The following is a 13,899-nucleotide window of genomic DNA, read 5'->3' as shown; positions in this document are numbered from 1 at the left end:
CCCCCCCCACCCCCCCCACCCCCCCCCCATCCACATGAAAGCATATTATGGTTTGCATGCCTCGGCTGGGATCAGTTGTTGGCTGGCTGGCTGCTCGGGGCCGGGCAGTTATAAGATCTCCAAGTAAATATAGTACCTGGTGGAGATTGGGTGGGGAGGGGGGGATGCTTGTTGCATATGGGCGGCCCGTGGTTCGATTTTAATCGACTGTGTTGGACTAGCCTGTAGTATACTACGTAGGACATGTAGAAAATGGATAAAGTTAGGACGAGAGAGAGAGGGGGGGGGGTGGCGGGGTGGTACTCAGGTAGCCTGAATTTGGAGTATAAAATTGGTCATATGCTTCACAAGTTGGAGAGAAAACCATACTAATGTATCCTTTAAAATAGAAATAATAACAGCAATAAACTGAAGATACAATGAGAGAGAGAGAGAGAGTATATTATTTGATTACTTAATAAAAGCACGTACGCAAGCACGCTACGCATATTTCATTGATCCAATATATCTTGAGTAAAAAATACAACCAGCTATTTAATCTTAAGTCATGTGTGAAGACATATACCTTAATTTTTATATATTTTTTTCTAATTCTTCTTCATCCCCTGGAGTGCTGTAGATCCATCATTACTGAACGAGGCATAAATCATGAATACCTATTATTACTATTATTATTATTATTATTATTATTATTATTATTATTTAGAAGCTGAAACCTATTCACTCGGAAACAAGCCCACCAAAGGGGCCACTGACTTGAAATCTGGAAAGATAAATAAAAAAGTAAAAAAACAAATGCAGTAATGCTGTATGAAACTCTCAGTCACAGCCCAGCGGTGGCCTGTGTCGGGCACACCTATAGCGGTGCCAGACACACGACCATGGCTAACTTTAATATTAATGAAATAGAAACTACTGAGGCTTAGACCCAACAGGGCTGGAGAGATTGCGAATAGACACGACGGTACGAGAATAAACAAGTAAAAAATGGTGGACTATGGTCTTGGTACGTAAGCGATGCCAGACGCACGACCATGGCTAAACTTAACCTTAAATAAAATAAAAATTATTGAGGCTAGAGGGCTGCAATTTGGTACGTTTGATGATTGGAGGGTGGGTGATCAACGTACCAATTTGCAGCCCTCTAGCCTCGGTAGTTTTTAAGATCTGAAGGCGGGAAAACTTAGACTGAATCTCCCGCGCATTTTGGCTGTCACAGGGAGAGTTTTATTTCCTTGTTATTACTGGTCAGGGTATTTCATACCGAAGGTCGTCCTCTGGGTATCACAGGGTGAGAGAATTTATAAGTCTCTCAGTCTTCAGTTTTGTGTTATCGCTATTTGGAGAACATCCTATACGCGTACCTATGCATTTATGTATGTTTGTATGTATGGATCTCTCTTAGATAGTGAGCCCACACCCCAAAAAAAGAGTTTCAGCCCTATATATACCCAGTATGTGTGGATCTCTCATAGATAGTGACCCCACCCCTATAAAAAGGGGTTTCAGCCCTGTATATACCCACCTTTACGGGCGTGTTTAGTACGAGCCCTTTGGCTATGACCGTTAAAACATACACAAGATACCATAAAAAAAAGAAATTAAGTATATCATAGTTTAACCAGACCACTCACTGAGCTGATGAACAGCTCTCCTCCTAGGGCTGGCCCGAAGGATTATTAGACATTATTTGACGTGGCTAAGAACCAATTGGTCGCCCAGCAACGGGACCTACAGCTTATTGTCGGCTCCGAACCACATATCGATAAATGATATTCTAATCGCCAGAAACACATTCCTCTGATTCCGCGTTGGCAGAGTGGGGAATCGAACTCGGGAATACCGAATCGGTAGGCGGAGCATGCTAAACCGCTGTCGTCCCCCCAGCTCAGGAACTAGATGACTGTAACTCAATAAAGATAATGAACTTTCCAAAGAAATATTAGTCGTACATACCGAGATACAGAAACGCCCAGACTTTAGTAGATTCCCATCAACCGTGCATCTGATGATGTCTAGGCCCGTCTCTTACGACGCTCCTGATTGGCTGTTGATAAGCCAATCACGGGGCTGGAAACTCTCCTCAATCTCTCTCGAGAGAGTTCACATGGGTAGGATCTTGTTCCACCTCTCCTGAGGGATATACGTCTTTCAAAATTATCCCCCTCAGGAGAGGTGGAAACATACGTCCTGCCTATGTGAACTCTCTCGAGAGACTGAGGAGAGTTTCCAGCTCCGTGATTGGCTTATCAGCAGCCAGTCAGGAGCGTCGTAAGGGACTGGCCTAGACGTCATCAGATATACGGTTGATGGGAATCTACTATAGTAAGTGACCAGACTGAGAAGCCATTCTGAGGCCGAAGATGCCCGCTACGTCTTAAAATATTCTCTCGGAAATGTCACACCTAGCCCATCGAACCCCTAAATACCCTCGTTTGATACCATTTATACCCTGGTTATTACCCCGCGCGGGAATTCCGGGACGCATAGATAAATGTATGGGTATAGGTGGTACGAGTAATGGCTGGATTTTTCAAATGCTTCCGGGGTATAGCGGTGGGCATAGCGATGGGCTCGGCCGTGTTGGTTTATGGTTTATCGATGCGACTACTCGTCACGTCTGGCATAGTTTGCCCAGTACAAGGGGTACTACTGTAGTACGGTGGCGAACAATGCATGGAACGTATATTATATATATATATATATATATATATATATATATATACTATATATATATATATATATTTATATATATAAAATTGAGGCTCATGGAATGATTATTGAGAGTTAAGGATATAAATAAAAGAACAAATATTCACACAGATTCGGTAAATACGTTCTTGAGTTGTGACGTATCCACCAACTCTGAGTGAATATTTTTTCTTTTATTTATCCTTAACACTCAGCACTCATTCCATCATATATATATATATATAATATATATATATATATATATATATAGAGAGAGAGAGAGAGAGAGAGAGAGAGAGAGAGAGAGAGAGAGAGAGAGAGATTTATACAGCTTAATAGGCGAAGAGGGGAAATTATGTATACGTTCAAATGCGTAGCTTCTGAATAATAGGAAAAAAGATGATACTTACGGAGAAAATTTAACAGAGACTTAGTCTTAAGTACAAAAGAGAGAAAGGAGAGACAATTGGTGATAGGTTTATTTATTTATTTATTTATTTATTTACTTATTTTTCAGCGTTTGTTTTGAATCCTCATCCGTCATTGTCAGTTCCTTCTCCTTCTTCTTCTTCTTCTTCTTCTTCTTCTTCTTCTTCTTCTTTTTGACCTACTCATTTGCTCGTGAAAGGAATTTCGAGTTACTTGTTTTTAGTTCATATGTATGTATACATATGTGTGTATGTATGTATACATGGTTGCATGTATGTATGTGTATTTATTTTGCACCGTGATTTAAAAATTTGGGCAAATTGCCTCTTTGCATCAATTATTCAAACTGCATTTTAAGTGGCTATTTATTAATTCATTTTACACCCATATATTACATATATAAATTTTTTATACATAATAAAAATGTATATCATTTTGTATATATATTATATATATATATTTACGTATTTAATTATTTATTTATTTGTTTATACGTATATACTATATACATACATATATTAGATTTATTGCCTTTATTCAGTTTCTTATCTATTTTGGCAGACTTCTTTCAGGTTTTATCGCCTATTCCTACGTGTGGGAATCAATAGTAAAATAATAATAATAATAATAAAATAAGTAATAATAATAATAAATAATAATAATAATAATAATAATAATAATAATAATAATGATAATAATAATAATCTTCATTCTGCCCTTTGGTCGTATTTTACCCAGAACGTTCTTTAAACTTACCCATCGCTTCAGGGATAGTAGAGAGAGAGAGAGAGAGAGAGAGAGAGAGAGAGAGAGAGAGAGAGAGAGACGTTTCTCCAATCCATATGGGCGCCCCAGCAAGATTTATGGCTGGAGCCATGGACGATATGGATGATATGATACAGAAACATATGGATTCTCTCCCTACCTCTCTCTCCTTCCCCCACCCCTTCCCACCCCCCCACACACACCCTTCTCGCTCCTTTTCCATCCCCCCCCTCTTCCACCCACCCCCACCCCCCACCCCCTGAGGCCAGTAAGTAATCATCATCTGGACCATGAATTTCAGAATGACCAGAGACCACCCGGCGATTTGGACCAAATTCCCGTCATAGCAACAGATCGTGAAATGCTCCTGCTTTGCTGTTTCCTGTTGCTTAAGAGAGAGAGAGAGAGAGAGGAGAGAAGAGAGAGAGAGAGTATCAACTACTTATATTTAAAAGCGACCGAGTAAAGAGAAAGAGAGGAGGAGAGAGAGGCGAGAGAGAGAGGAGAGAGAGAGAGAGAGAGAGAGAGAGAGAGAGAAGAGAGATTAGAACGTTCCATTGACAATTTCGTAGGTGGATATGTACGGAAGTATATGGTCACTATTGCATTGGTTGTACGTATATGGAGAGAGAGAGAGAGAGAGAGTATCACTACTTATATTTAAAGAGAAACGAGAGAGAGAGAGAGAGAGAGAGAGAGAGAGAGAGAGAGAGAGAGAGAGAGAGTGTTCCTATTACCATTTATTGCCGGTGAATCTACATGGATGTATAGACATTATTGCAATGCCTTTACATATATATATGAATAATTAGTTCAGGTCGAGTGCTCGTGTGCGCATATATACAGTATTTATATGTATTAAGTCTCTTACTGCTGATAAGTTTCTGTGTTATTGATTGTGTCTATCGAACCTTTATACGTTTTCGTCTCTTCCATCTTCCTTTCCATCCTCTCTAGCAATTGTTTCATAGTGCAACTGCTTCGAGCTTTCCCTCCTGTTACACCTTTCACACCTATACCTACACTCAATTTCCCTTTCAGCGCTGATTGACCTCATAGGCCCAGGTCCGGAGCCTAAATTCTATAATTTTGACATCTGGAAAGTTAGTTCCATATGAATAGGGTTACTCATCTTCTGAATAATAATAATAATAATAATAATAATAATAATAATAATAATAATATATTATTATTATTATTATTATTATTATTATTATTATTATTATTATTATTATTATTTCAGTAGGTGAAACGTATTCACAAGCAACAGGGCTGAATGCGCCCCCCCCCCCCGCCCCGCCCCCCTCCACCTCGTAGGTCTAATCGTAACAGATATGGCATCAATTTACTATAGTGAGTTCATTGCCAAATTATACCCAGTTGATTTAGGAAAAAATTAGGTAGGGCAGTTATGCCCAGGGTCAAATGGGCATTTGAGAATGCCCTCCACTGGAAGTATATCGGTCAGGAACTACGTACTGGACCCACTAGGCAAAAAAAAAAAAAAAAAAAAAAACAGAGAGAGAGACTGGGCATCGGGACGGGGGCTGGAAAAAACATGCCCAGTGAAGAACTGGTTCTTTATGAACTAATTAATATTCATAAGCTCTGTCTCTGAGACTGTAGTAATTTAACCATTTCTTGATTTATGCAGACTTTTCGGAATGGGAGGGGGAAGGGGGGGTTGGTTGTGGGGGCGGAGGGGTGGAAGTTCTCTCTCTCTCTCTCTCTCTCTCTCTCTCTGTGTCGTGTGTATGTGTATGGTACTACTAGACCGAGGCGCTAAGGACCTTTTCAATCATAATTTTCGTTGGGTCCAAGTTATGGACACCCTGTATATATATATTTATATATATATATATATATATATATATATATATATATAGATATATTTAAAGTGGCAAATACCACATAACATCGATATTTCTATGGCCCTAGATTTAATAACACCTCAAGAAAATACGTGCATACACGTACATAAAGATATATATTCGTACATACGTACATACATCCAAAAATGTAACAGTCATGTACGAATCCTCTGCCTCCACCACCACCAACCGCACACAACCGTCGGTTAAGAATATGTGTATCACTCTGTAATTCAATTTGGACGTCTTGGATCATCCAACGATGGATTATTATCTCGGCCGATGATGTATTGCCTCCCTTCCGAGCAACGTGTCATTGGGTCGTGATTGAATTTTCCTTTGCCATTTCCTTTTTTCAATTCCCTCTGCCACTCTCTCCTTGCCAGAGGGGGAATCATCTGTTATTCGTCACTGCGAAGAATTTTTTTTTTTTCTTGAGGTTGCGTTTTCCGTCCGCCCTCGGATCTCAAAAACTACTGAGGCTAGAAAGCTGCAACTTGTTATGTTGATCGTCCAACCTCCAGTCATCTAACATAGCAAATTGCAGCCTTGTAGCCTCAGTAGTTTTCATTTTATTTAAGGTTAAATTTACCCCTAATCGTACTTCTGGCAGCGCTTACAAGTGCCACCAACGTAGGCCAACCACCGGACAGAGGATATCTTCGGCGGATTTTCACTTGTTTCATCTCCTTTGAGGGGGGAATCTCTTGTGATTCCAAAGGCATTGATTCTTATATTCACGCTGGTCAGGAGACCATTCCCCCAACCCCCATAAAAGAGGGTGGGAGAGGGGCGGGTTGGGGGGAGTGGTGTTTGTATTGGAAAGCGCGGTACTTAATTAAATTTGTAACAAGCCCTGGCAAGCTGATATGAGTGATAACAGTTAACAATGAGGTTTATGTTATATAGGAATGTTTTGACTTTTGTATAAATTATTATTATATTATGATATTATTATTATTCTTATTATTATTCTTATTATGATTAATTATTATTATTGTACGCTGGAAACAGACCTTCTTTCAAACAAGTTTTATTAAAAATAATGGCAGAATTCACAGAATTGATTTTGTACAATATTCTTTCAATTCTCCTTATGATTTTCCTTTCTGGCACGCTGGTATTATAAAGCAGCTGTCCAATGTTCATCGTGCTGTAGGTCGTCAACGGAAATTTCGGGCGGGCTGGTGTTATCAAAAGCAAAACTGGTTATCAGGGACAGGCTGGGGTCGTCAACAGGTATACAGGTGGGTTTCGTAGGTCGGGAACAGGCCGTAGTCGTCAGGGGTCTATCCGGTATTTCTTGTTATTTCTTCTTTTCTGGTTTTCAAGGCGTCTACATGTTTCGGCCACCTCGTTTGGCCATCTTCGGGACGGGATCGCTGAGTGCAATGGTCTGTGTCAGATGTATTCACGCTATTTATTGCATTCGGTTGGCTTGAAGAAACAGGTACCTCACTTTTCATTGGGCAATACCTGTGACGTCACGAGCGATGTCATCAGGGGGGCCCGTTGCTGGTTGGCTGTCCTCTTCGTGGGCGGAGCCTCATCCTTATTGGTGATGGTGGAGGTCCCCTCGAAGGGCGTGCTCCAGGTCGTCCTCAGGGCGAGAGCTTGAGCTGCGATCACCCTCAGGGTTACTAGGAACATCCTCAGGATGAGAGCTAATGCTTCTATCATCCTCAGGATCCCTCTGGTGCGATGGTCGTTGTGGGGCGGTGTCTGCTGCTCTCCTGACGGCGGTGGGGAGGAGGAAGGTCTCTTGTGTGATGTTCAAACTGGGCTTCTCCCTCCCGATGTGCAGCGCTTCTAAGATTCGCAAACGACGTAGATCGGGTGCCTGGTCGATAACCTCGAAGTTACCGACGATGTCGCTGCGTCGGATTCTTTTATTATGGGCAGTCCTTGCATGATTAAATACCGCTCCTTCCTGCGCGTGACAGGAGATCCTCTTGGAGAGGCGCATTGACGTCATCCCGATGTAAGTTCCGAGGCATCCTCGGATTGGGCACGTGTATCTGTAAATGACGTTCGTCCTCTTCAAGGGATCCTGCAACGGTGCGGGGTTATTTTTCATAATAAGACTGCATGTTTTTTTACTTGTATAAAATATGATCAAGTTGATCTGCTTGTTGTTGTCGGTCGGGGAAACGTGATTCCTGATTATTTCCCGTAGGGCTCGCTCGTCTTCTTTATACCGCCGATGGAAGGTGCCCTTGTAGAAAAAATTAATTTTCTGCTGGGGGTCTGGGCGGGGTTCCTGTAGGTACCATTCTTCCATGCTCTTCCTGAAGACGTTCTGCATGCTTCGGTTGGTGTGTCCGTTGTTTACTAGGACCTGGGCTGCACGTTCCATCTCCTTATGGGTGTCTGCCCATGTTGAACAATGGGAAAGAGCTCTCCTGACGTAGGCGCTGATGGTGGTGTCCTTATAGCGTTCAGGGCATTCACTCTCGCCGTTCAGACACATTCCCAGGTTCGTGGGCTTCGTGTAAACCCGTGTAGCGAACGCACCCTCCTTCTGTTCAACCAGGACGTCCAGGAAGGGAAGACGGCCATCACGGCTATATTCGATGGTAAATCGTAAACGGCTGTTGGTGTGGAAGGCTTGACGTATTTCCTCGATCTCCTCCCTCGTTCCTGCTTGGATGAAAGTGTCATCTATATATCTTACGTATATAGATGGCTTCCTAATGCTCCTAAAGACACGCTCCTCCACCATGCCCAGTAAAAGTTCGCAAACAGGACCCCGAGGGGGGATCCCATCGCTACACCATCGATTTGTAAGTACATATGGCCATGGTGGTTAATGAAGGGAGCCTTCTTGGTGCATATTTCCAGCAGAGAGCGAAGGGCGTGTTCGGGGATATTCAGCGGGTCGGTGGATGGGTCTCTGTAGACACGTTCAAGGGATCATTTCGATGGTTTCATCTACAGGAACGTTAGTAAACAGCGACTCTACATCCATCGATGCAATACTGCCTCCAGGGGGCGCGGATCTTAAGGCTTGCAGAAACTCCGCAGACGACTTCAAACTATGTGTGCTGGGGATGTAGGGGGTGAGAATAGTATTTAGTTGTTTAGCAAGGTGGTATGTGGGTGCTGGTATTTGGCTAATGATAGGTCTTAAAGGGTTTCCATGTTTATGAGTTTATTATTATTATTATTATTATTACAGACACGTTTTGACGTTAGTATAAATTATTATTATTATTATTATTATTATTATTATTATTATTATTATAGACAAGTGTTGACTTTTGTATAAATTATTATTATTATTATTATTATTATTATTATTATTATTATTATTATTATTATTATTATTATTATTATTAGACAAGTGTTGACGTTTGTATAAATTATTATTATCATTATTATTATTATTATTGAAAAAGAAACCCACACAATCACTGTGTATAACGTGTTTACTTATAACTATTTACATTTGGAGTGAAATAAAATGTAAATACTTAAAAGTCAGCACGTTATACACAGTAATTTTGTGGGTTTCTTTTTCAATCTTCAGAAGAAAACTGAAAGAAGATTTTGTTTGATTATTATTATTATTATTATTATTATTATTATTATTATTATTATTATTATTATTATTATTATTATTCCAGGACGTCGCAAAACAGAGAAGATGGCTACGCTCATACTGCTACTTGGCCTGTCATTGTCCATCTCCAACTCTATCCTCTCGGTAGAAGGTAACGCGTTATATATAACCTTGCTATGGAAAGTAGCAGTTATTAAAAATAGCACTAGTGGCAGCAGGAGCATTTGTTGTTGTTGGAGTAGTAGTAGTAGTAGTAGTAGTACCTAGTAGTTCTTGTCGTTATCGTGGTTGGCGTTATGGTACTAGTAGTCAAGCTTAGTACTATTCTTCTTGGTGGGCTTGTTCCATATGAATAGGTTTCATTTCTTGATTATTATATTATAACAATAATAATAATGTGGTTACTTTTTTTATCGTAGTGATAGTATTAGTAGTTAAAGTAGAGTACTTGTTTTGTTGTAACTGGACGGGGTTAGTACTAGTTTTGGTACCGAGGGAATTAATGGCTTGCTTTGGATTTAGGTAATAATTTATGTATTATATGTATACATATGTTATTATTATTATTATTATTATTATTATTATTATTATTATTATTATTATTATTATTATTATTATTATTCAGAAGATGGACCCTATTCATACGGAACAAGCCTGCCAAAGGGGCCCACTGACTCGAAGTTCTTTAAGCTTCCAAATTCTTTTCTAAAGTATACGTTGCACATTAGGAAGTTAGAGAAGGCTCAGCGAAAAACAGAAAGAAGAAATATGTATATATATATATATATATATATATATATATATATATATATATATATATATATATATATATATGTGTGTGTGTGTGTGTGTGTGTGTGTGTGTGTGTGTGTGTGTGTGTGTGTATTTAGAAACAGTAGGCAAACAAACACAAGAACTAATAAACAGACGTGAATCAACTTATTCTTTTCATCCAAGTATTATAGTCGCCAGATGGAGTTTTAAATAAGGCATATATAATGTTGCTAAACTCTACGGAAGTTAAGCGCGATGTTTCGTCCATAAAATTTATATGTAAATTTTAAAACAGTTTCCTTTTTATTTCGTTTCCTTGTCATGCTGTTAGCTGCCCAAAAAATATATATACATTACTTTCTGTTAATAAATGTTACTGATTATGTTAGTATTTTCTCTCTCTCTGCAGTGTTGCTTTGTTATGATATTTACGTGTCACCTCAGAGGTACCATATTATAGTACTATATTATAAAGCTCATGGGGACGCCATGTTTAGTACTAACCCCCCAGGGACCAGAGATTTCGTTAATTAATGTAATTTGTCGACCACACAATATAGAAATGGGTGTCTATGATGCTCCGATTCCCGAGGGGCTTATATCCCAAAGAGCTTCAGACATATTTAGTACCATAGCACCTCGGAGTAGTAGGTCACTCGTAGATAACAAGCTAAAGTTGCACCGTGTTACATTCATATTTTTATCTTTCTGCTTTGTGTTTGTGTATGTGTGTGTCTGTGTATTGATGTATGTGTTAAAAACACCGTATATGTGTGTCCGTGTGTGTTTAAGATACTATATATCCTTCAAGTAAATAAAGCTTTAGTCCCAAATTTTACAACACAGGACTGAAAACCATTGTTGGGAATTCAGGACGAATTGAAAGTTCCGATGTTTCCCTAGACTCAAGGGTCGTCATCTAGGACTAATATTTCTCTTTTGTTGATGTCTTTAGTCATCCCCAACGGGCTTGTACTAAACACGCCACAAAGGTGGACACATTATAGTTATGCAGAAGTGATATTATAAAGAAGTAATATAAAGAATGCCGCAGGTGAATTTCGTCATTTGATTAGGATGGACATCAACGGGTTAATGAAAAGAGTGTTCAACTCTGTATTGTTGGCGGGAAGGAGGAATGGGACCCATAGAAAGGGTTGGAAGAACATTGTGGTACTAGAGGTGTTGGGAAGGAAAGGGCTTAATATCCAAGGAGTGCCGTTTCACAATTCAGCTGTCCAAGTGTGAAAGTGACAGTGATCAGTGCATATCTTTTTCTTTGGAGCCAACCTCTGGTCTGGAAAAAAAAGCTTGATTATATATCTATGTGTGTGTATAACTGAATCACGAAGATGTGGAGCTTGATGAATGTATAAATAAAGGCAGAGGCCACGAAGGAAAAAGTGGAACAACGGAATGGTTGCTAGACCTAGCAACTACTTCATTGAAAAAGAAATCCACAAAATTACTGTGTATAACGCGTTTACTTTTAAGTATTTACATTTTATTTTAGTCAACACTCGAGTACTTTCAAGCCCTATTTGTGGCCCTTTCTCAAGAGATGTGTAGGTTGTCAGACTGGGTCAAGGCCCAGCAGTCTGACCACCTCACATCTCTTGAAAAAGGGCCACAGATAGGGCCTGAAAGTGCTCGAGTGTTGACTAAAATAAAATGTAAATACTTGTAGGTAGACACGTTATACACAATAATTTTGTGGGTTTCTTTTTCAATCTTCAGAAAAAAAACTGAAAGAAGTTTTTGTTTGGTTCAACTAATTTGTTTCACTTTTTCTTCCGTGGCATTTGCCTTTGTGTGTGTGTGTGTGTGTGTGTGTGTGTGTGTGTGTGTGTGTGTGTGTGTGTGAGTGTGTATATTGAGTGTGTTGAGAAAGAGCAGACTTGATTTTCGAGCTAGTGAAAATCGGCAGACTCGTCTCCAACTTCATTTTGTGGGAATGACACATGTTAGCATGTTAAGTTTAGCATTAAGAATGGCATGTTTCTGAAATGTGAGCATTAGTACACTAGGGATCTCTTTAAAAAAAAAAAACTATTCTATGCCTTTTGCGGGCATTTAAATATCACCTTTTTTTGGCCAACTGATACTCTAAAGGCTTGGTTAGCGTAAATTCATCCAGTACCATAATGGTCCCTTGGCATATCAGTTTCAGAAGCACTCACAGGAAATAGTCTACTAAAAAAAAGGGCAAAATTTTACTTGAAAGGGTAATGGTGAGAATCTAATGTTTTTCCATTTTTTCGATACCATTAGGGTCTGGAGAGTCCGGAAATGCCGGGTGACACCTTGTCACCATTGGGGAATTTTTTTTTTAAACGACCGATAATAAAATAATCGTTTTTGGCACAATTTTTAGATTGCCTCTAATATGTAATTTTTTTTTCTTATGAAATGTTTTCCAGTTAGCTCATAAACATTCAGAATGTGTTTGATATGCGTTATAAATTATAATTATGAATTCAGTAATTCATAGAACTACAGATTATAATTTTTCTTTTTCAGATTTTAAGATAAGGTGAAATTTATAGACACTTGTAGTATAATGATTACCTTTAAGAACTTTGGATAAAGGTTGGTTTATCAGGCTTTTATGAATTATCAGCAGTTTGTTCTTTAGTTTACATATTAGCATATTGTTAAATATATCGCTGATATAGGCTACACTTGTACACCTTTCTCTTTTATAATTTTAGTATGTAAGCTAGTGAATTATCACCATTCGATTTTTCAGGAGCAACAAATTTCAGGGAAAAATACAATTCTTTTCCAGGATGAAGGATTGTATTTTTAAAGATCATCCCTTTTGTAAAGGCACTTCAACTGATATTAAGGAAACATCAACAAATAGAATGATCAAAGCAAGTAAAAAGAGAGGTGATGAATTGTATCACAGCTTGGATCCAGATACAACAGCGGAATCTCACAAAGACTGTATTTTTTTTTTTTTATGAACTTTACATCTCTGCATATCGCCCAACTTCCCCCAAAAGAAAGAAAAGAAAAGGGACAAGGCAATTCATACTCAAAGGTGTGACAAGGCATCAGTATGCCGCACATCAGACCGTGGTGATATACGGAAACCTTTTAAGGAAGCTACATCAATTGTTTGTAAATTGCGTAATGATCAGTGGGGCTCTGAAGCAGAACTTAGACTAAGTGGAGCCACAGCAGATCTTGCTGCAGATGGACAATACCACCGAAAATGCTATCAAATGTTTGTTAAACCAAAATACTGTAAAACAGAGAGCTCTCTTTCAGATATGACCGAAATGGATAATACTCCTGCACTACGTGCTTCCATAACTGAAATGAAAAAAGACTATTCTCAGATATGGAATTCAGTTAATCTTCACCAAGTTTATATTGCCCATGGTGGAAAGATTAAGCGTCGGCAGTTTATGAACACCATTATGGATATTTTAGAAAACGAGTACATAGTGCTGCCTGCTTATAGTTACGCTAGTATTATTATTCATAAATCATCTGCAAGTCATCCCATAAACCTGTCAAAAGATGAAGAGAATGATGATGTTCAAAGAGCTGTAAAAACTATTGCTTCCACCATTGTAAATGAATGCAAAGAGAATATACCAGATGACGATTGCTACAAAAGCCATCTTAGTAATGTGGGTAATAACTTGGCCCAATGCAGGAACTGTTAGTAACTATTGTAATGCTCATTGATCATACATACTGGAAAGACTTGATAAGAGTTATGTATATCTTATTTTTTTATCGATACAATGAAGATAGTATCAAAAAGGGTACAAGAGAGTCAAGAGCCACGTC

The 13,899-nt window shown here is 39.0% G+C and overlaps 1 protein-coding gene across 2 annotated transcripts in view; it reads left to right on the top strand.

The window, feature by feature from the left end:
- Positions 1 to 13,899, top strand: part of LOC135203491 (basic proline-rich protein-like) — a 222,895-nt gene that overhangs the window by 197,995 nt on the left and 11,001 nt on the right. For both annotated transcript variants that reach the window (XM_064233217.1, XM_064233216.1), the window contains exon 3: positions 9,383 to 9,469. In XM_064233217.1, the coding sequence (XP_064089287.1) occupies positions 9,403 to 9,469 (67 nt within the window). In that variant the 5' untranslated portion in view covers positions 9,383 to 9,402. The remainder of the gene's footprint in view (positions 1 to 9,382; positions 9,470 to 13,899) is intronic.

The sequence above is a fragment of the Macrobrachium nipponense genome, chromosome 36, assembly GCF_015104395.2.
Source record: "Macrobrachium nipponense isolate FS-2020 chromosome 36, ASM1510439v2, whole genome shotgun sequence".
Classification (NCBI taxonomy): domain Eukaryota; kingdom Metazoa; phylum Arthropoda; class Malacostraca; order Decapoda; family Palaemonidae; genus Macrobrachium; species Macrobrachium nipponense.
This window is presented reverse-complemented; position numbering and strand designations above follow the sequence as displayed.